The 21,640-nt window shown below is 32.7% G+C and overlaps 1 protein-coding gene across 9 annotated transcripts in view; it reads left to right on the forward strand.

Annotated features, from left to right (window-relative positions):
- The window catches only part of LOC134855423 (uncharacterized), a 103,194-nt gene extending 87,278 nt beyond the window's left edge, over positions 1-15,916 (forward strand). For all 9 annotated transcript variants that reach the window (XM_063871971.1, XM_063871950.1, XM_063871986.1 and 6 more), the window contains 2 exons: positions 15,214-15,352; positions 15,703-15,916. In XM_063871971.1, the coding sequence (XP_063728041.1) occupies positions 15,214-15,352; positions 15,703-15,815 (252 nt within the window). In that variant the 3' untranslated portion in view covers positions 15,816-15,916. The remainder of the gene's footprint in view (positions 1-15,213; positions 15,353-15,702) is intronic.
- The last annotated feature ends 5,724 nt before the right edge of the window (positions 15,917-21,640 follow it).

The raw sequence follows: 21,640 nt of genomic DNA on the forward strand, positions 1-21,640 counted from the left end.
GCAAAGATTATTAAATGTAGAATTAAAGTTGTTTTTGAAATTCAATTTTCTTTAATATTTTAGATTGTGGGATGAATAATTTATAATTTTTACGTGGTTGATTTCTAAGTCGTGAAGACTCTCTATGTTCTGATTTGTCGATTTGTTCTTGGGGTATTATTTGTTCTGTCATTTTTCTATTTTTTCTTTCTTTTTGAGATGTATTTTGATCTAGATTTTTTGTGTTGTTTTTTGTGGTGGTTGATTTTGTTATTTGGTGTTTGAGGTGAACATCTTTTTGTTCCTTTGTTGTTTTTTCCGTATGTGGGTCATTTTGAATAACTTGTAAACCTGTAAAAGAATATAATTGAGTTAGTTCGCGGAGTGCGTATTCTTTTGGATAATAAGGTAATAGGTTATTTCGGTGTTGAACGATTTCTTTTTTGTCTGAGTCGGTGAATTTATATGTGACATCAGTGGGTTTTGCAATTATTTGGTATGGTCCTTTATGAAGGGGTTGTAATTTTTTTGAGATTCCATTTTGAGTATTAAAATTGGGTATTAAAACAAATGTTCCAATTTTTAATTCGGAGGCTGGTGTAAAGCGTGAATTTATTTGTTCATTAATATTTTGCCTTTGTAACAACTTTTCTGTTACTTTTTGGTAAATTTCATTGTGTTTTTTATCTCTGTTTAAAATCCATTCGGTGTGTGTACCGGAGGCTAATTTAAAAATTTGTGGGTGATGAAAATGATCTTCATCGTGTGTATGTAATGGTAGGTTATAACAAATTGAGTCTTTATTTGGTTGACAATAACCTTGTGCGTTTTTATGAGAGTTTGCTGTAAACATTATTGGTTTGCGTGGCTTTTGGTTAAAAACCATTTCATATGGTGACATTCCTAGAGTTGTCGTAATTTGTGAATTATATGCTAAGGGAAATAATTTTACATCTGCTGACCATTCGGTGTATCTTGTATCATTTCCATTGATGATACATCTGAGATATTCTTGTAATGAACGGTTCATACCTTCGACTAAGCCGTTTGTCCAAGGTGCGTGAGATGTACGTGGTTTGTGTTTGATTTCACATAGTGTGATGATTTAATTATTTATGAATTCTGTACCGTTGTCTGTAACTAAAATTTCTGGTAGTCCGAAATTTGCTATCCAGTGTTCATAAAGCGTTGTGTAAGCATAATAAGCGTTACAATGTGGTACTGGGTTAAGTGCTACATAATGTGTAAATGCGTCAACAATTACCATAATGTAGGAGTTTCCTTCTGATGAGGGTGAAATTGGTCCTTTAGTATCATATGAGATACGATGGTTAAAGTACAAACTTTGTCCTTTAAAATCTTGTTTTTGTGCTATTTGTTTTTGATTTGGGTAAGGTTTATTTAGTTGGCGTACTATACAGTCATTGCATAGTATTTTTATCCAAATTGGTGCATTTGGGAAATAAAAGTTTTGTATAAAATTTGAATATGTTTTCTCTGATCCAGAGTGTCCTTTAATATTTTGTGTATGTGAAATATTAAAAGCTATGAGAATCATACTTAAAGGGAGACAGGGAACTGTAGATTCATTTAATTTGTATTCTAGAAGGTCTGTGTTTTCGTTAATTGTTGTATTATTGAATTTTCGAAAATATCGGAGGAGTGTTTTATTTCCTATAATAGTTGTATCTGCCTTGACGGGTTTAGTTTTATATTTGTGCCATGATTTTAGTTGTCGAATTACTGGGTCAAGATTTTGATATTGTTTCAGTGTTGAAATTGTATTTGTTTCTGTTGGGGGGAGAAAAATGTTTTCAATTTCTAATTTAGATAAGGGTATTGTATCAAGTGGGTCATGGAGGTCAAAAACTTGATTTATTGTGTATTTTGAATCGTTTGTTTGTGGTCCTGATAAGTTTATTTTATCAGTTAAATTTTCTTTTTCAATTAGTGGAAAATGGTCTTTTTTAGGCGGATGTTGTTTTATTCTTTTTTGTTGGGTGTTATTTTTTATCCATTGTGAATATGGGATTGGTTTAAAAGTTGATATTCCAAGTAGGTCAACTTCATAGTGATTATTTTGACAATCTAAATAAAGTGGGAAGTGTTGTAGATTGTTTATCTGTGATTGTTCAACGTCAGTTTTTACTGCATATTTGCATTCTAGTCGGGGTGATGTTTCATTTTCTGCAAGGTAAAATTTTATATTTTTGGGTATTTCAACTGTGGTTTTACGTGTAAGTAATTCAGGTGGCGTATTTCGACTTAAGGTGTCTGGTAATGCAAGATTTTTTCCTGCGGTCCAAACTATATGTAAGTTTGGGAATTTCATTAAAATTAGTTGAAATCTATAAACTCGGTGGTTTGGATTAGACTTTTGTGTAAAAAGAAAGATGATTGGTTTATGGTCTGTGAATAGAACTGTGGGATGTTTTGATCCAAGTATCAGAAATTCATATTCTGTTAGTGTATATATTATGGCTGTACATTATCTCATTAGAGTTGAGAGTCGTAGCTCTGCTTGAGTGAATAATCGAGAATTTGCTGATATGAGGTTCATTTTATTTGTACCATTATGTGATTGTAATAATGCTGCGCCGATGCCAAAGTTCGAAGCATCGCACATTGCATAAAATGGTTGATTTGAATCTGGAATTGTGTTTGAAATTTGTTCAGTTAGAAGTTTTTTAATTTCTTCAAATCGTGCTTGATGTTCTGTGTTCCATTCAAAATTATTTTGTTGTCTAAGTATATTATAAAATGGTCGTAGATATAATTGCATTTTATAAACATATTTGCTTAAAAAGTTTAACATTCCAAGGAATTCTTGGATTTTCTTTTTATTTGTTGGTGGTTGGAGTTTTTGAATAGCGTCTATACGTGATTTCAATGGAGTGATTGTTTTTCTTTCTATATTATGTCCTAAGAATTTAACTCTTGTCAAAAGAAGTGTGATTTATCGGGGGCGGCCTTCAGATTTTCGTTCTGAAGTATTTGGTGATATTGTTCTAAAACATTGAACATTTCCTCTTTTGTCTGTGATTGCATAAAAACATCGTCTAAATAGGTGATTGCGTTTTTCTTGAGTATTAGTGGTCTAAAAATTTTGCTCATAAAAGCTGAAAATGCTGCTGGTCCTATGGATATTCCATAGAATAAGCGGTTGAATTCGTATTGTTGGTTTCCAATAACAAATTGTGTTAAACGTCGTGATTGTTCATCTAATGGCATTTGATTATATGCACTATTCATATCGGCGGTGGTAAAGTATTTTCCGTTTATTTTTGTTAAAATAACTTGTATTGGTTCAATGGGCCAATTACACTTTGATTCATCTATGAGTGAGTTGAGGTATCTAGCATCGAGAACAATTTTTAATGATTCTCCTTTGGCTAGAATGATAACAGGGTTGATAAATGTGTTGCCTTTTGGTTGTTCTTCTTTGTTTACTGGTGATATAATGTTGTATTGTTCTAAAATGTCGAGTAATCTGTTCACTTTATCGTGTAAGTGAATTGGTACTTTACTTGCTCTTTGTTTTTTGAAAACTGCGTCTGGTTTTAATGGGAGATGTAGTGATGAGCTGATTTTTCCAACATCAAATTTGGATGTTGCATAGACTGATGAATATTTAATTAGCTGTTTGGCTAGTTTTTCAAATTCGTCTTGTGTTATTTGTGAATGTTGGAAATTAAACATTGTTAAAAATTTCTGTTGATTCTCTGTGTAGTTACTTATGTTGAATGTAGGTTTGAAATATGGGGTTTTTGTGAAATAATCCGTATTTCTGTTTTCGTTACTTATTTTATTATTTATAGATAATTCTTCATTAAGGATTGTGGATTGGCAAATATCTATCCTTAATTGGAGTATATTATTTACACGATATGCTTTTTCGTGTATTGGTGATATTGTAGCGTTGGTTTCGCAATAGCCTAAAAGTCCTAAAGGTAATGTTACTTGGTAAGGTGTATTGTTGTATACATGTAAGGAAATAATATCTGAATTCGAGTTTTTCAAATATTTTATTGATGAGATTGTGATTTTGAAAAACTTATGAATAGGTTTGAATTCAAAATCTGACATATAAAATTTTTGTTTGTTTTGTTTTTTATCATATTGGTGAACTTGTTTGATTGAAAAATTATAGATGTTTCCTGATAGTGGTTTCAAGTGTTTTCTTTGTTGGTTATATATTGGGTAAAATTTTGAAAAGAATGGTGGTTGTTTATTTAATCTTTGAAAAAATGTTAGGGATGTGTCTTTTGTTTTTGTATATTTATCTTTGATTAATATTTTACTATTCAAGATGTTGATTGTTGGTATATATTTAGAGATAAACGGTATTCCAATGATATTGTGTTTAATATCAGTGATATGAAATATTTGTTTAAATGGTTTGGTTAAAATTTTGTTTTGCTCCATTGTTCTTGTGGGGAGAAGAAATAATTGAATTTTTCCGTAGTTTATTAATGTTGATCCTTGTGCTGTTGCTAGTTTGCTGGAGGTTTCAAGAGGTGTTAGCTTTGGGTGTAAGGTTTTTATTTCATTCCACGTGGGAATGTTTATTATATTTGATTCTGCTCCTGAATCAATTAAAAAATCAATTTCAAGATCTGGTGGTTGAAATTCTTTGCTTCTTGGACTTTCTAAAAGAAATGGTATTGTCCAAATTGTTTCTTTGGGTTGTTCTTTTTATATGTTTTGATAGATGTGATTTGTATTCAAGCATTTTGTTTTTTCGTTCTCATTGGGTTGATTTGTAGTGTTAATTTCATTAGTTTTTTGTGTCGTCGGTGTGGAATGGATGGGTTCAATATAATAATTGTGAAGGAGTTCTGATTGATTCTCATATATGTGTGATGAAAAAGGTTGTTCATATATAACAGGTTCATAGTCATTTTCGACTTTTATCATATTGATGGAGAGAGTGTTTTCTGTTTCACTTTCTGAGTCTGATGATTCACAGTTTATTTGATTGAGTTGTAACACATCATTTACTGTGTCGTCAATACCTGGAGGGTCTGATGTTGTTTCTGGATTTGATTGTACTTGATTTATATTCCTTTGATGTTTGGGTGTACTACTTCTATGGCGATTATTAGAATTATTATAATGGTTATTATTCCTGTGTGGTGATTGGGAATAATTTCTATAACGATTATTATAACTTGAATGTCGATTTTGTGAATTATTTCGTGATCTGTTTTGGTAATTATTGTTTGGTCTGTTATAGTTCGATCTATTATATGAGTTATTCCTTGATAGATTGTTCGGGTAATTCTGGTTTCGGTTGTTTGAATAACTTCTATTCCGATTATTGGAGTAGTTTCTATTCCTATTGTATGATGAATTTCGTGATTGATTGTTTGGATAGTAATTATTTCTTGATTGGGAATTGGATCTAGAGACAAATCGTGTTGTATTTGAATTTGATCTGGAGTAGTTATTTCGACTATTTGGTCTATTGTAGTGATTTTGTGATGAATTTTGCGTATTTCTTCGTTCTGGTGATCTTCCTCTATAACTTGAGTTATATGGTGATTGATTTCTTGTATAATTTGTATTGTTCGGGAGTGGTTTTCCTGAACTGTTGTTGCTGTACACAGTTTTGTTCGGTAGATTTTGATCTTTTTTCATGTATTGTTAGAATGATTTATTTGGTTCTTTATATTTTTGAGGTTTATTTTGATTGTCTTGCTGTTTTTGTCTACATTCAGAAATACTATGTCCGTATCGTCGGCAATAATTACACCAGTTTTTGAAAGATGGTTTGCCTTTAAAGTTTGGGTGTTTTTCGTAAATATTGAGTATTTCAGTGATTTTTTCAACGAGGTCTGTATCTGATTCCTGTATATTGTTTATATTTGTGGAAGCTGTTTCAATTCTGTTAACGTATTGTAATTTCAGATTTTCCGTTTCTTCGAGTTTCATTGTGATTTCTGCTTGTTCTAGTTTGTCTACTAGTTTTCGAAAATCTAAATCGGGTTCTCGAATTGAAGAAGGATGGGATGCTCTCTTTTTTATTGCTATTTTTCTTAATTGCGGTGTTAAGGTCATCATTAAGATTTCTGTCATCTTTGTGTTTTTATAGTCGTGTGTATTTAATGAATATGCTTTTCGAACTAGTGTTTCGATTCGTACTGCTAATTGCTTGATGGTTTCGTTTGGTAATCTGCGAATTTCATTACATAAAACTCTTTGTTGTTGTTTGTTTCTTTCGGAGTCAAACATTTTTGAAAATTCTTGTGTAAACCTTTTCCAATTTGATTTTATTTCTATAGGCAATACTGAAAACCATTTTTGGGCTGCGCCGTCTAAAGTTGTTTGTATCAACGCTGTGCGTCGATGTATCCAGTTTTGATGTAGTGGCGTATTAATTGGTTCGGGTCCTATATTTAAAATTAAATTTGCTGTTACTGCATTTAAATAGTCTTCTACAGAATATTCAGGGTCTGTTCCTGTGAATACCATTAAAGGTTTATTTGATGTTATTGATGATCCACCCATAAGGTATGGATTCATTGTCATTTGTAATGATTCTGCTGCATTTGGCATTTGAGAAAAATTTGAAAGTTGATTTCTTGTTATTTCGTGTTGTTGAAGATAATATGGGAGTGGTATTTCATTTTGCATTTGTGTTGGTTGGTACGAGTTTGCAATCATTGGGTTTTGTTGCTGAATTGGTTGAAAAGATTGTGTATTAATTGGGTTTTGTTGCTGAATTGGTTGTTGATTTTGTGTATCTATTGGTTGTGGAGAAAAAATTCTATGATATGTATGTGGTTTCTGTATTCCTTGTCCACGATATTCTTGATTATAGGGTGCAAATATATCTGGTTGTAAGAAATCATCATCTGAGGATAAGTAATCCATTTGATAAGATGTTTGTTTTTTATTTTTATTTTGTTGAAAAAATGGATAGTTTTCACTACGATCCTGTGGAGGATGTAAATTTGTTTGGAAATTTACTGAATTAGGTGGTGCCATTGAGTTATCCCAGTTTCGAGATCTTGTATAATTACTAAAAATTTTTTCGTGGTTGATAATTTGTTTTTGATGGATGTGTGTAATTATAATTATGGTCTGCAAAATTGTTTCTAGTGAACGTTTTGCGTGTTTTTGGCGGTATTGTCATGGGTCTGTATGTTTGGTAATCCATGTGTGAATATTTTGGGGCAACCGAAGGTTTAACGGTTGATTGTAAGGTTACCTGTGTTTGTGAAGGGTTTGTATTTCTTGGTGTTGTTAAGTTTGGACGTATTGGTGAAATACTTTGTTGTGTAGTTGTTGTGTGTACGATTTCTTCATTTATGAAGTGTGATGGTGTCTGGATATCTTGTTGAGTAAGATTCCTAGTTCCATTGAGGTTTTCATTGTGTATGACTGTAGAGTTTAAACTATTATTTTGCATATCGGGTAAAAATGTATTATAGTTTAATGGTGTTGCATCAATGGTTAATGGTATTACTCTTACATAATCTCTTATATAAGATATCGTACTTATGGCTTGGCTTGAGATTGATTGTGGGAAGTTTATGAATGCGGGATGAGACCATTCGGGGTCCCAAACATAGTCTGATTGTTCTGTGATGGCAGTATCATCGTTTGAGTTTTGGGGTCTAAAATTTTTTCTTGCTTGTGAAATTAAATCAATATTATGTGTGAAATAATCTATTATGAACCATGCCAAAATTTTTTGTAAGTCGTGTTTTGTATGTTGTGAAACTTCATCTTTCGTGATGTTTTCTTTAATTATATTTAGAAAACTAGAGAGTAGTGTGATTTCATGTCGTACTCTTATATGTTTAGATGTTTCTGTCGGTGAGACATTTGGTATCTGGATTTCGTTTTCTAATATCGAGATATAACTATATATTATCGCAAAAACTTCATTGGTGAATATGGAGTTTCCTCTTTGTGAGTTATGATATTGGATGCTTTTTATATATTGTGAGAATACTATTGAAAATTCTAAATCAAGGTCGTCTGTTTGAATTATATATTTATTGTGATTCTGATTTGGTGAGCTGAATTCTATGGAGTAGATTCCGTATTGTTCTGTTAGGTTACATATATCTTTTAGATAGTGATCGATAATTTGTCTTTTGATTTTTACATCTGGGAACTCTGTTTTACATGGACTGATTCCGGGTTCAAACAAATTTAAGAGTAAATTTTTGCAAAATATATGCTGTCCTCTATCAGTGGTTGCATCTACTATAAAGGGGAAGATATCATCATCATCTGGACTTTCTTCACCTGGGGTGTGTGTTGAGCTCATTTTTTCGTTTGATGACTGTTAATATGTAATTATCAATGTGTCTAATTGGTTGATTCCAATTGTATAAATGTACTGGTTTGTGTTTATACTGCTTTTTTATTCTTCTTTTTCCTCTTTTTGATGAATTTGAAGTTGTTTCTGAGTCAGAGAAATATAATTGATCGTGATTTGGGCAATTTTTATCTATTGATTCTTTTAGTTTATAAAGTTCGTCTAAACTGTTGGTTTCTGATTCTGAAAATGCGTTGCGGTTTTTGGAAAATCTTTTTCGTGTAATTTGTCTTTGTTTAGTTATTATTTTTCTCTTTAGTGTTTGTCGTTTTGTTCGAATGTATCCAACTGTTTGTGTATGAGGTGTGATTACAAGGTCGTATTTTTTGTTATCTATTTCACAATTGTGTAAAACGATTGTTTGTTTATTTCCTAGGTTTTTAAATGACCTAAGGTTTAGGATGACGGGTGCAAAAGGTTGTTAAATGATTTCTATTTGCTTAAACTGTTAGTCCTTACGATTTTTTTTTGTTAGCCTAACCTGGGTCTATTTGTTCAGGGTTGGGGAGAAAAGTATATCGATTCCGAAGAATGATTTTATACTTTCTCATGGCTAGTATAAGCTAAGGTGTTAACTTACTTAATCTTACTTAAGGGTAGTGATTGTGTTCAGGGTTGGAGAATAGTAAATCGATCCACAAGGTTCAGGTATAATTAGAACGCGAGTAGTTCGTTAGATACTATTTTAAACTTACTAAGTCTAAGATTTATCCTGGGTCTTGTAAGAGGGGGGATCAAGTGAAGGATGAATAACCGAAGTTCTTCACTGTTTATCCTAATTTGAATGATTAGTTTTGTTCAAAAATTTCTATTAGTCCTGGGTTTTTAGAAAGGGTTGGATAGTGAATCGACGTTTGAGGTCGTTAGACACTAGTTAAGTGGGTGGGGGAGAACAAAGTTATTCTTTTTGATCCAAGGATAGGCCTTGATGATCAAGTTTTAAATTTAATTAAATAGAAAATGATTTAAGATCCAAGGATAAGCCTTGATGATCTGATTTTAAAATTAAGTGAATTTAAGTTTTAAAATGATTTAAATTTGTGTAAGGAAAAGATTTAGTATTTTTATGATATTAGTGAGCTTATGAATGCTGTTATGTTTAGGTGATGAAGCTGGAACAACAGGATGATTTATAATTACTAACCATTTATTGTCATGCTACTAATTTTTATTTTGATTTTTCAATAAATTTTTTTCAAACATGTTTTGTATATTACTGCAGAATTTAGGAAAACGATCTGAGATCTTTTTATCAATCGTTATTGTATATTAATAATTTTGTTTAGCGCCTGAAATGATTTTGAAGATTGACTTCAAAATTTTATGTTTGCAAATGAAAATCTAAATTCATTGCTAGTAGTATTCTAAATACAAAAGTTTGTTCTGGCTTTTGCCGAACTATCATATAACTATATGGTAAGTTTCTGCTTTGTCGTATGTCGTCTCTGGTTCGAGGTCTTCTTCCAATTCCGGGTAGTTCTGTTATCGTTCGGAATATTGGCTCTGATCTATTGAGTCGTAGAGACATTTCGATTAAATTATTGTCGTATAACATTTTGTAAATGTTTTGTCTAAATTCTAATCTATTATTGGTTAATTCTAAGCTATTAAGGTCTTGTTCGAGACTTATGGTCGCACCAGATGAGTTATGACCGAAGTGTATAACTCATAGAGTAATTTCGGATAGGGTACACCGTCTGCTCGTCACGCTATCTTATTTTCGGCCGGATAGATTCGTGCAACTTCTTAGTCTAATACCGATCCTAATCTTACTCTTATACTATCTAGTCTCAGGTTGTTTAACTAGTCTCTGCTAGGCTCAATAGATCTAGGGTATACTGGTTTATTGCGGCTGCTGAAGTACTCGGGAGAGTTCAACTAACTTCTAAGTTAAATTCAAATCTCTCTGGTGCTGAAATTACAAGTAATTTCAGCACTTACAAATAAGTGGATTGTTAGTCAGATGGATCATGATTGGTTAATATTAAATACTTTACATTGGTAAAATATCTAATTTATCCAATCATAAAATGTAGTTTAGATCAGGTTCCATTATTATTAATTTCCCCACCCTTTTTCTTCAAAAGAGGAATTGTTAAGTAGATCCCTTACGGAACTCGAATCACAAATAAAACGATTTCAATATAATACAATGCCCTTTCAATGAAAACCTCTTTCATTTGCTGGATTTGCATGAAAAATCCCTAAGGAACATTTTAGTCCATTGTTCCTTTCTACTCCTACGGGGGTGGTCAGAGGATATAAAACAAAGCTGGTTTAATTTTCTGGCTCAAAAGAAACTCAGGTTTATATAGCTAGGTTTATGAAGATCGATATTTGCTGGTATTAGCCATAAAGAACGGAATTCGCAGCAAGTAATCCACATAAAGATGACAAATAAACCCATTTGAATGTTGAAAAAAAATAGGCTACTTTATTAATCAGTGAAAAATGAAGTCGAACGGGTTCAGTAAAAATTATTTGCTGAATTTAATCAGTCCTAGAAACCGTTATAAATTGAATTGAGGCATGCTATTTGGTATATTCAATACTTTTTGCTCAGCGAAATATATAACTTTGTACTTTACCTAGCGTGGGGTGGAAAATTCATAGAGAGAGACTGCGCTTACCAGGGCAAAGCCCTGTATGTTCTGACTGCCATGAAACAGTCGCAAACAGAAGTTTTGGGACAAAAAACTAACAAATAAACGGATATTGAGTATTTAGACTTTTCTTGCCCCATAGCCAATCTCAAGTTGTAATTAAATGTTATTTTAGGTCAATGAACAAAATGTTGACATATATAAGGATCGTCAGTATTTTCTGTTTTTTTTTGGGAAAAGTTTTAAAAATGAAAGCGTTTGAACTCGATTTTTTTGCGCTGCTGCTTGTGCACGTTTATTTAAAACTCATTTGCTACGAAGAAGGGACATTACGCTCTGCATTTACGAAAGTGCAAAAAAACATGATGAATATAGTTTGGAAAAAGCAATCTAGCGGAATATGAAAATTGTCTACTAAACCAGTTTTCTTTAATTGGGTTCTTTCATGAGCAGGCTGTCAATGAAACTAAGTCGTTCTTAGTTTCAGTAATAGAAAAATCAGGGGCGGATTTAGCGGGGGCGGACACTTCTCTCTTTCAGGGATTCGACCCCCTGCCGACCCAAAGGGTCCCCCTTTGTACTATTTTGAGTTTTTCATTTTTGGTAACGGTCCCTAAAATTTTTCTAAAGGCGCCTTTGGCGCCAATATATACTAATTTCGAGGGGGATCGCGCGCCAAAAAAAACGCAATTTTTTTGTCAAAATTTTTTGCAAAAAGTGCCGAAAAACCCCTTTTTCGGCCTGTTTTTTTTCAAAATTTTGCCTGCGGTGCAGAAATTTTTGCCAAAACAGGGTCTTTCATGGTCTTTCTACTGCTTTGGGAGAGCTCTGAAAATCAACTTGGTCGACTTAAAAAAAGGTCGACAAAACTTTTTTGAAATTTTTTTGAAAATCCGCCCCCCGCCCTCAAGAAAATCCTAGATCCGCGCCTAGAAAAAATTTGGTCAGAATGGCATTTATTTTTCCAGCTATCTGTCTTATCAAAAAAAAGCAGGTGAAAATTATCGCAGGATAAACTCGTGTACTTCTGTAGTTTTATAACTCAGTTTTTCAGTATTTTGATTAGGCCATGAAAAATTTTCGTCACATGCACTAATTTATTCACTGGAATTGTCTGAAAAAAAAAACATTCTGCTCCAAGCATAAATATTTTGCTATCTAACATAAAATTGAAAGTGGCAAAAACAACAATTCTGAATCCGTATAACAGTATAATAATATTCTGGAAAATGTTCTCTTTTTGTTTTAAATTTTTAACCAAATACAAACCTAATTTGCATGTCACTGAGAATGAATGACAGTCAAAGGTATACTTTTGTTGGAAAATAACTTTTTATCAGCACTCCATTAGGATCAATTTTAAGATTTTTCCAGTTTTAAAATTTGATATTGTAAAAAAATCCATTTCGAAAGCAAGTTGTATAATTCTATTTTTCTTATTATTAAGAATCTTTATCGGTATTAAAAAATCACTAGAAGTTTTTGTTTTTTGTTTTCCAGATCGAATGAATTTTGAATAATTGGCGCAAGTTTAGTAATGTAATTGATGCAACTAATTCAAGTTCAACTGTTTGTACTCAGTTACAGTCCTAGAGCAAGGGTGTACTCAATTTTGCGTAAGTTTTTACTGTTTTTATTTTTGAATCGGTATCTCTGGTGGAGATATTTTCTTCTTTTTACAGAGCGGTTGATTTTTTTGCATATAAGTTTATTTTAGACTAATATCCATATATGTTTGTAAAATTTATGATAGATTTTGAACGTTTTTACCCAAAAAATTAAATTTTTTTACTCATGTTTATAAAAAAAGATGTTATCAACTTGTATCCACTGCTTTATATTTTTAGCTCAATTTATTTTTAGCTCAATAAATATTTTTTAACTAATTTTTTTTTTTAATTTTGGATTTTCTTGTAAAATTTGATTATTTCAAAAAAAATTTAAATAGGCCCCTCAAGCTACGCTAAGTAAAAATAATGTTCTTAGCGTTTAGTACCACATTAATTACGCAAAAAAATATTGCTTCATTTTCTTTTGAAACAATTTATAAAGCTGATTAAAAAGCAGCTTACCAAAAAAATTTTCTTATTCAAATAACTATTCGAGGCAATATTTTTTGTGTAATAATGGAAATTAAAAAAAATTTTAGCAAATAAGTTGCAATGCGATATCGCTATTTTGTATATTGTTCAAAAACAACCAAAAAAATAGTGTTCACTGCTAATGAGAGCCGAGATTTTTCTTCCAATTGATGTTTATTAGCAACTGCTACCTTTCTTACCATTAACACATATAAACACGGTGAATGAGCTAGCCTCAGAATTAGCACGGTGCGGTAAAAACGGGTTAAAACGGGTTAAAACGGAGCCTCAGAATTAGCGATGGTTGGCGGTGTCTTGTACACTCACTGGTGGCGTGGTGTGCAGTAACGTTGTTGGTGTGGTTTCGGATAATTCACACTTCACTGCTTGAAAATAAACTATTTACAGTTATTATCAATAACTATGAATACAATGGCCCTTAAAACTGATGAGAACTTGATACAATCTGGAACCTGGGAGTTCTTAGTATTTATATTTAAATTGTGCATCAAGTTACCAACACAGAGTAGCATATTTTTGTAGTAGAAAAACAACAGCTAAATTTTGCATCGAGAGTTGTGGTGACATAAATCGAGACACTCAGTGTCGAGCTGTGAACCAATTTCGAGATGCAATTTAAGCTGTTGCTGATATGGTATGAATTCATACAAACACAGGAGCGGATTAAGGGGGGGGGACGCCTTCCGCTCAGGGATTCGAGTCCCTGCCTTTGCCGCCAATATATACTAATTCTGGGGGAGGGGGGGTTCTGGGAGCACGCGCCTAATAAACGCGATTTATTGCTCAAAATTTTCCAAAAATTGCCTAAAAACGCCTTTTTTGGCCTGTTTTTTCAAATTTTTGTCTACGGCGCAAAACGTCTGGCCCAAACAGTGACTTTTTAGTGTTAGGGGAGAGCTCGAAAAATCAGTGTGGCCGACTTAAAAAATTGTCGACAAAATTTTCGAAAGATTTTTGAAAATCCGCCCCCTTGAGAAAATCCTAGATCCACCCCTGTAGAAACATGTAGTTTTTACTCTCTAATTCGTTTGTTTGATTGATCGCTGGAAGCACAAACATATTTGATGCTAAAGTTGAAAATTATAAAAAAAGAATGTGCTGACTGAAAATTGCTATTTTTTCTATCATAGCAGTAAGTACACTTAATCTGACGGGTAACTACTTGTTCTGACATTGGTAACGACAGTAACGGAATATTTGAGCTCGGGGTGGTTTATTTCTTCAGACTAATTTCGATTTTTTAAGTAGTCATTTTTGACCTTCTGACGAAATTTCCTTGTTTTATTCAAAATGTGTTTTTGTCCTGAGCTTATTAAATGAAAAAATGAACAAAAATTTGAGCTTAAATGGATTTTTTTGGCTTTTTTACTCAATCAAAAATTACGTCGAAATCAAGTGAAATCAACGTCTCCCAAAACTTGCAAGAAGAGTATAATCTCCAAAACGTTGTATAAAATAATTGACTTTTCTTGATATACAAAAAAGAAGAATTTTGCAAAATGAAACTCCAATTTTTTATTTAAATACTTGTTTTAAACGTTTTGCGCGATTTTTTTTGTTGAAAACACCCTTGTTAAAGAATGTTGGATTTTACCGCTTAAATTAAAAAATTTAAGGAAAATTAACCTGAACTGTTACGATAAAATAACCTTAATTCTCTTCATTTTTAAAATTTTTTACCTTAACACTTCAGATTAATTTACCTTAACTTTTTTGTTCTTAGGGAAAAATTTAAGCTAGAAATACCTTAGTGTTAAGGTAAATATAGATAACTCACCTGCTTTTCAAAGGTAATTTTTTAAGGTAAATTTCCCTATAAAAATTAGTTTAAGGTACTTTTTAAGGCTGATACACCTTAACTTTTAAGATGATTTTATATTATATCTCATATTATATCAGTGGTCGAACTGGCACTTTTAGCTGGTTTTTGATTGACTAAAAAAGCCAAAAAATTTTTTTTGGTTTTAAAATATGGGCTCGAATTTTGCAAATTAAGTTGAAGAAATTAATTCTGCTAAAATTCTAAGCAAGTTTTGTGCGCTTCATTTTTTCATATTTTGTCTAAAGTCAACCCAGTTTTAGAAAAACGCGTTTCAATTTTCAAGTTTAATTTGTTTTGTCCTGATAATCAGCACTGTATAATCCGTTAAAATATTTTAAACTTCATGACCCAAAATATCCGTTCTTGTTTCAGACGAGTACAGCGGAGAACGTGATCAGAGGTCAGACTCGGATGCTGATGGAGTGGCGAGAGAGCTTCGTGAACAGGATCGACAGGTTCCGGGAGCAGAGCATCTGGTCATTCGCACTTCTTCTCTGCTCAGTCATTCTAGGTGCGAAGCAGTCGGTCACTTACTTATAACTTCTTCTCAAAACACTCCTCGATTTCATGGTTTTATTAGCCCAGTAACTATCCTAATTGCATTCCTTAAATGGTTTTAACTATTGAAAGGTTTTATATTTGTATGATAAAAATTAAAAGCAAGATTGTTATCAGCCCAGAGAAATAAACTGTTTTTAAAATAAAGTTTAGGTCTTTAAGGAACACAACAGCGGTTCTCCGCAAAATGCTCGTATGGTGGTCCTGCTACTCTAGCATAAATGGTCTTAACTAAACTTATTGACTGGGTGGAACTAGAGTTGTTATTAAAAATTTGAGTTTTGAATGAAAATATACTTTTAGGTTTGGAAAGATGTTACGCAATCATGACGAGAGCCAAGGTGCAGAGGGAGAAAATGAGGAAGAAGAGTCTGGCCGTTGGACTAGAGGATGTTCACGCTAAAATGGACGTCTAAAAAGGGGTGTTAGCTTGCAATAAACAGGTGTGATTATTCGCACTAAAGCCTTAAACTCGGGTAAAAAGTTGAAGAAATGCAAAAAAAAATATTACTGTTAGCTTAGAAAAAAAAACCAATGGGAAAAATTAAAAAAGAATTTCAAAACTTCAAAAAAATCGTAGTAATTGAATGAAAATGATCGAAGCATTTTTCAATTTTGAAACTGCGTAAGCTTCAAATATCTGTTTATTGCAGGCGTTCTCCTCAAAAATATAATTCCTGCCGCCGCCATAGTAGATTTTATTGCCCAAACAACCTGATTTCACTTTTTATTGAATTTTAACGTTGCTATACTTTTTTGCTTATACGTTTGAGCCGAAAATGGTTGTACAAAATAATGTTCTCAATTTAAAATTCCGTTCAATTTCTAGTTATCATCGAAAGAAGATCTTGTTTTATGTCCATTTTAATTTATTATTTTATAAAAACTTTTGTAGACAGTTTGTATAATTCTTTTAGCCATTGAGTTTTAGAATTTTTTCTTCGCGATGATTGATTTCTTGGGATAAGAAGCCGAGTATAAAATGAATAAGATGCTGAGTAAAATGGGATGCTTAGGTGGTGCTTAGTCCATTTCACCTGACATTTTTGAGAGATTGACAGCCATAATAAACCCACCAATGGATGTTAATATTTTCTTGTCTGTCAAAGCACATCAAGATTAATTGAATTCTGATCGTGTTTTAATCGAACCTCACTTGATTAATGCTTCCATTGTGTCTACTCTCAATTCAGCAGGTGAATTTTACACCCCACCGAATTGAAAGACTAATCTCTTTTTAATAAAATAAAAAAAATCGGCGCGTTTTTGACTTCAGCTGGTTTTAAATACATCTGAAAAATCAAATAAATTATAGCTCAAACGCGACTACTGATAAAAAACCGAGCGTTACAAGCTTGTTTCTCCAGTGAATTTAGTAAAAAGATGGCAGGAAACCTGAAAACTGACAACAAATTTCTCAAAATTCAGCGCAAAACTTTGCAAAAAGAGCTTGAAATTTTACGGCTAGGTCACACGAGCAAAATAAAGCAAATCGAAATGTATCGGAAGCAGTTTTATGACCGAAATACTCGACTCGACAACGACATGAGAAACAAAGAGTCGTATCTCCGAGGGTCTGAAATCGGAGTTGTCGAGAGTATGATTCATCCCGAAGACCTAGACCGATACACGACTTCGCCTTCAATATACAACCGAATTAAGTCGGCCGACAAACACTTCAAAGAGAGACCCGAGTCAGGACGGCGGTCGGTTGCAAAGCGCCGAGTTAAGTCGGCTCCTACGAAACGAGAGGAAACGAAGACTCCGTTAAGCGAACGTCGTGATGCCGAGCACTATTCGTGTCATCGACCAAAAACAGCAAACACTTTTTTCGCTCGAAAAAATAACGAAGAGGATCTACGGAAGTTCCGCGAAGAGTTGATTGAAATTGAGAAAGCGAAAAGACCAATTTTGCAAAACAAAGTTGAGAGTTTTGCCAAAATTTTCCAAGACATGAAAGAAACTGGGGGATATTTCAATCGAGATTGTGATATGGAGGATGTTGCGAAAAACCTGGATGAGGCCTACTTCAGAATACACCAGAAGTATCCCACTAGAAGGGCGGAAGAGGTCGCACATTAGATGGAGAGTAGCATATATCAATTAACTCGTTGTTTAGTAGATACTGAAAATAATATATAAAAAATATCCTTGCACTTACAATTTATAGTTCGAATATCAATTCAGAGCATTTGTGGCTGAGAAATAAAAAGAATGATCAACCACAGGGGCGGATCTAGGATTTTCTCGAGGGGGGGGGGGCGGATTTTCAAAAAAAAATTCCGAAAATTTTGACGACTTTTTTTTTAGGTCAACCAAATTGATATTTCGAGCTCTCCCAAAGCAGTGGGCACTTTTTGGGCACTTTTTGAAAAATTTTGAAAAAGTATCAAAGGGTCGGCAGGGGGTCGAATCCCTGAGGGGGGGGGGGGGGGAAGAAAGCGTCCCCACCCCCCGCTCCACCCCCCCCCCCCCCCCCCCCCCCTACTAAATCCGCCATCAATCAATCTGGAACCATCTATCACATGGAATCATTTTCGTTGCATTTTGTAGGTTGATTACAATTTTTTTTTCTGCAGATTTTTTTTGCTTTCTTTTACCGCCCCATCAATAACTAAAATCGTCTGTCCAAATTGTAAAAAAGAAGACGTCAAACATTTTTTGACACTGGAAAAGTCCATCGTTGTAGCTGGAATCAGAAGCAGGAAGAACTCAATATGATGCATAATTTGATACTATTTTTTGCCACCTAATGTTGTTATGGGAAAAGCGTGCTCGAACTCTAGTTTACCACACATTCAGAAGTCAAAGCAATGAAATTACCTCACTTCAATGACAGTAGTTTGTTGTCACTTTTTTTCCATAAAGTCTCCCTTAAAATTGCGTTAGCCGGAAGTTTTCATAACTTTAACTGGCAGAACGTAACTGCATATCCTAAGAGTGCGTTGAAATACTCAGTTTGTGTTTACTGATCTAACTTATCTAAGCAGATCCTAAGAATGCATTGAAATACTCAGTTTGTGTTAACTGATCTAACTAATTGTTAGGGGTGGGAAATAAACAATAATTTGTATGCTGAACGAGCAAAACTGCTCTTTTACGAGGGGGAAGGTTCTCATGCTTGAAGGACCGAATGCTTGAAAAATTTCATCCAATCAAAACTGCTAATCATTTCTACTGGTTAAATGCCTTTCTCACAAAATCGAAGTCAATATTAACAGAAAATGTATTAAATCAGTGGAAAATAATCAAAAATATTACAAATTGCGGGTTACAACCGCAATACTATTCAGATAATCATCAAGATTAATGAGGTCAAAATCATAAGAATTTTTCATTCTTGAAAACTCATCTGCTTATTATCTAATTGGTCAATATTAACACTAATGGCCTGGATTTATTTTCTTACTTTGAGTTCTTTGCGATTTATTTTGAGATTTTGAATACTCAATTCTGATTGGCTGAAAGTAAGCTAAAATTATTTTCAAGCATTCGGTCCTTCAAGCATGAGGGACGCCACCTTTTACGAGCACTTAGAGGAAATCAAGTAAGTTTTGCAGACGGGTTGGGTACTTCAATGTTCCAAAGTCAATATTGAAAATTAGACTCATTAGCTCTATAATATTTTCTATGAAAAATGTACATGTACTTTGATAGAAACTGCTTTCGGCGACACGCTGAATTCAAGCATTGATCGTATGAAAGTTTGTGTGTTTTGTAGACTCATATTTTTAAATAGTGCAATTTCATGGATAAACTTCCAAGCCTAAATATTTTGAGGTTTTTTCTAAAAACTATCTTATAAAAGCAAACTCCCATCAATTATTTACAAAATTAGTTTCCTATCAATGCCTATGAAACTAGCCACACAAAGTTCTCAAAAATATTAAAAACCAGCAGTAGAAAAACTTATAAATATACGGACAATTTTGAAAAAAAAATTAAGTTTTTTATAGATAATTTTTTTGTTGTTTTGTTTTTGTTGATAGTTATTTGTGGTTAGTTTCATAGGTGATGAGAAAAAACTAAATTGATGAACAAGACTGCTCGTATCAGGGCGAAGCCCTGATTGTTCCGACTGCCTTTTAAGGTATTATGGAGCAGTAATAACATTAAAAATTAAATGTATTAAAATAAAATGAAAAAAAAAAGTATCTAAAATTTGAAATTTTTTATGAAAATCATCCCCCACAAGCCATATAAAAAAAAACAAGATTTCGCTCCTTGTAACAAATCAATTATGGCAAATAAGCTTCTTGGAACGATTTTAAGACGGATTAACTCTCCGCTTACGCGTTAATTGCGCGAAATATATCGCGCGTTAGTTGTCCCAAATTGGCCAAAATGGCTATCCTTAAACCCCCATAACTTTACGAAAAATGATCACAGGTAAAATATCTTTTCAAATTTGAGCTCAGGGCAACAATATCTTTTGAATGATATAAAAAAATTCCGTCAAAAATGGCTAGTTAAAAAGTCGAAATTTGTCTGAAGAAAAAAAAACCTACCCCGAGCACAAATATTCCGTTACTTTCGTACCGAAAGTCGGAACAATAAATGATGGGATTTTGCTTTTGTAAGGTAGTTTTTAGATAAAATCTCTAAATACTTAGATTTGGAAATTTAGTCATGAAGTTGCAGTCTGAGAAACTATAAGTCTACGAAACACAAAAATTTCTGTGGCAACCAACATTTCTGATTCTTGCTAAAATTTCATTCCAAATCATCACAGCCATTGTTTCGAATCATTGATTCCGAGTCAAAACAAACCAGTTCCGACCAAAATAGCAAGAAAAAATTAAAAATTGTATTTTTCCTACGTTTCCACACTATGTTGGTTTTTTATATTTGTTGCAAATTGCTAAGTTCTAAGGTTAAGAAATGTTTGATTTTTTTGTTAGAAAAACTGAATTTTCGTAGTATTAACTTGTTTTCGGTCAACAGTTCTTCTGCATATTTAATAAAAAATACTAGAAAAAAATTGAACAAACTTTGACATTCACGTTTAATTGGTAACTTACTACGATTTTTTTGAATAATTGAAAAGATAAAGTTTTTTTAAGATAAAGTGATTGCTGTGCCCGAAGCACACAAAGTTTTGACTAAATTTATTAAAAACTATGAGAAAGCAAAGACAAATTAAAAATGTAAATTGTTTTTAAGTTAAATTTTTTTTAAAGATTGACAGAACTACCGCAAAAATTAGAGTTAATATTATGCAGAATCGCATTCAAGTCAGATTATTGGTAGCTTCATTTCTCAACCACTTTACCTGCTTAAATTTTGACGTTTTTAAACCGGTTTTCTCAACACTAAAAAAACTGTTTTGAAAATTTTTTCGCTGTAAATAAATTCTATTATAGTTTGTGGTTTCTAATTTTGCGTGTAAAACAAAAACAATAGAAGATAGCTGGTTCCTGGGTGCGTTGCACAGACAGTTTTGACAAAAATGTAGAAAAAAATTTCTTTTTTTTAAAAATTTTGTGTTGTTTTCTATTCGTGGTGCTATAAGAGGATCTGAACGATAGCCTATAAGTTAAGCAAAAAAACTCGCATTACTAGCTAATATAAGTAACATAGACAGCAATTAACATTGTAAATCAAAAAAAATTTGAAGAAAAAAAAACAAAACCATTATTTTTGAAATTGACTGCAAAATTTGTTTAATTGGAAAAGAGAAACCAAAAAAAAAACCTTGAAAGAAACTTCAATACCTAATTTTACTGGTTTAAAATTAAAATTTTTATAGTTTAAGATGATTTATTATATCAAATTGCAATTTTTTCGAAGCCCATCATAAGAACTGTTCGCTCGCTTTGGTAGCTCCACTAAAATTCAAAAAATCAGACTGATAGTTCTCAAAAGTGGCTGTTTTTCTGGAAACTTTTTAAATTTCACGCTCGAAAAAGCTTTAATTTGATATATCACTGGACCATTCAACTCATTTTGAATATCATTAGTGATACCCGACTTTGCGTTAAAAAGGAAATCAAAACTAACAAAATCCCGAGAGACAAAGTCCCTTCATGTTTTAAATGGTTGAAACAATTCTAGTTTCACGGTGATCTTTTCTAAACAAAGAGATGCAGATTTTTAGAATTGTGATTTTTGCTGACTTTGAATGATAATGGCGCTGCAACAAGTCAATTTGGCCCAAAAACCCTTGATACATTGGAATGATTAGTCTAATTAACATTCCTTTCAATACAAAATTTATTTCTTTGCACTTGAAAACGCTCTT

This window comes from Symsagittifera roscoffensis, chromosome 1 (genome assembly GCF_963678635.1).
Source record: "Symsagittifera roscoffensis chromosome 1, txSymRosc1.1, whole genome shotgun sequence".
NCBI lineage: Eukaryota > Metazoa > Xenacoelomorpha > Acoela > Convolutidae > Symsagittifera > Symsagittifera roscoffensis.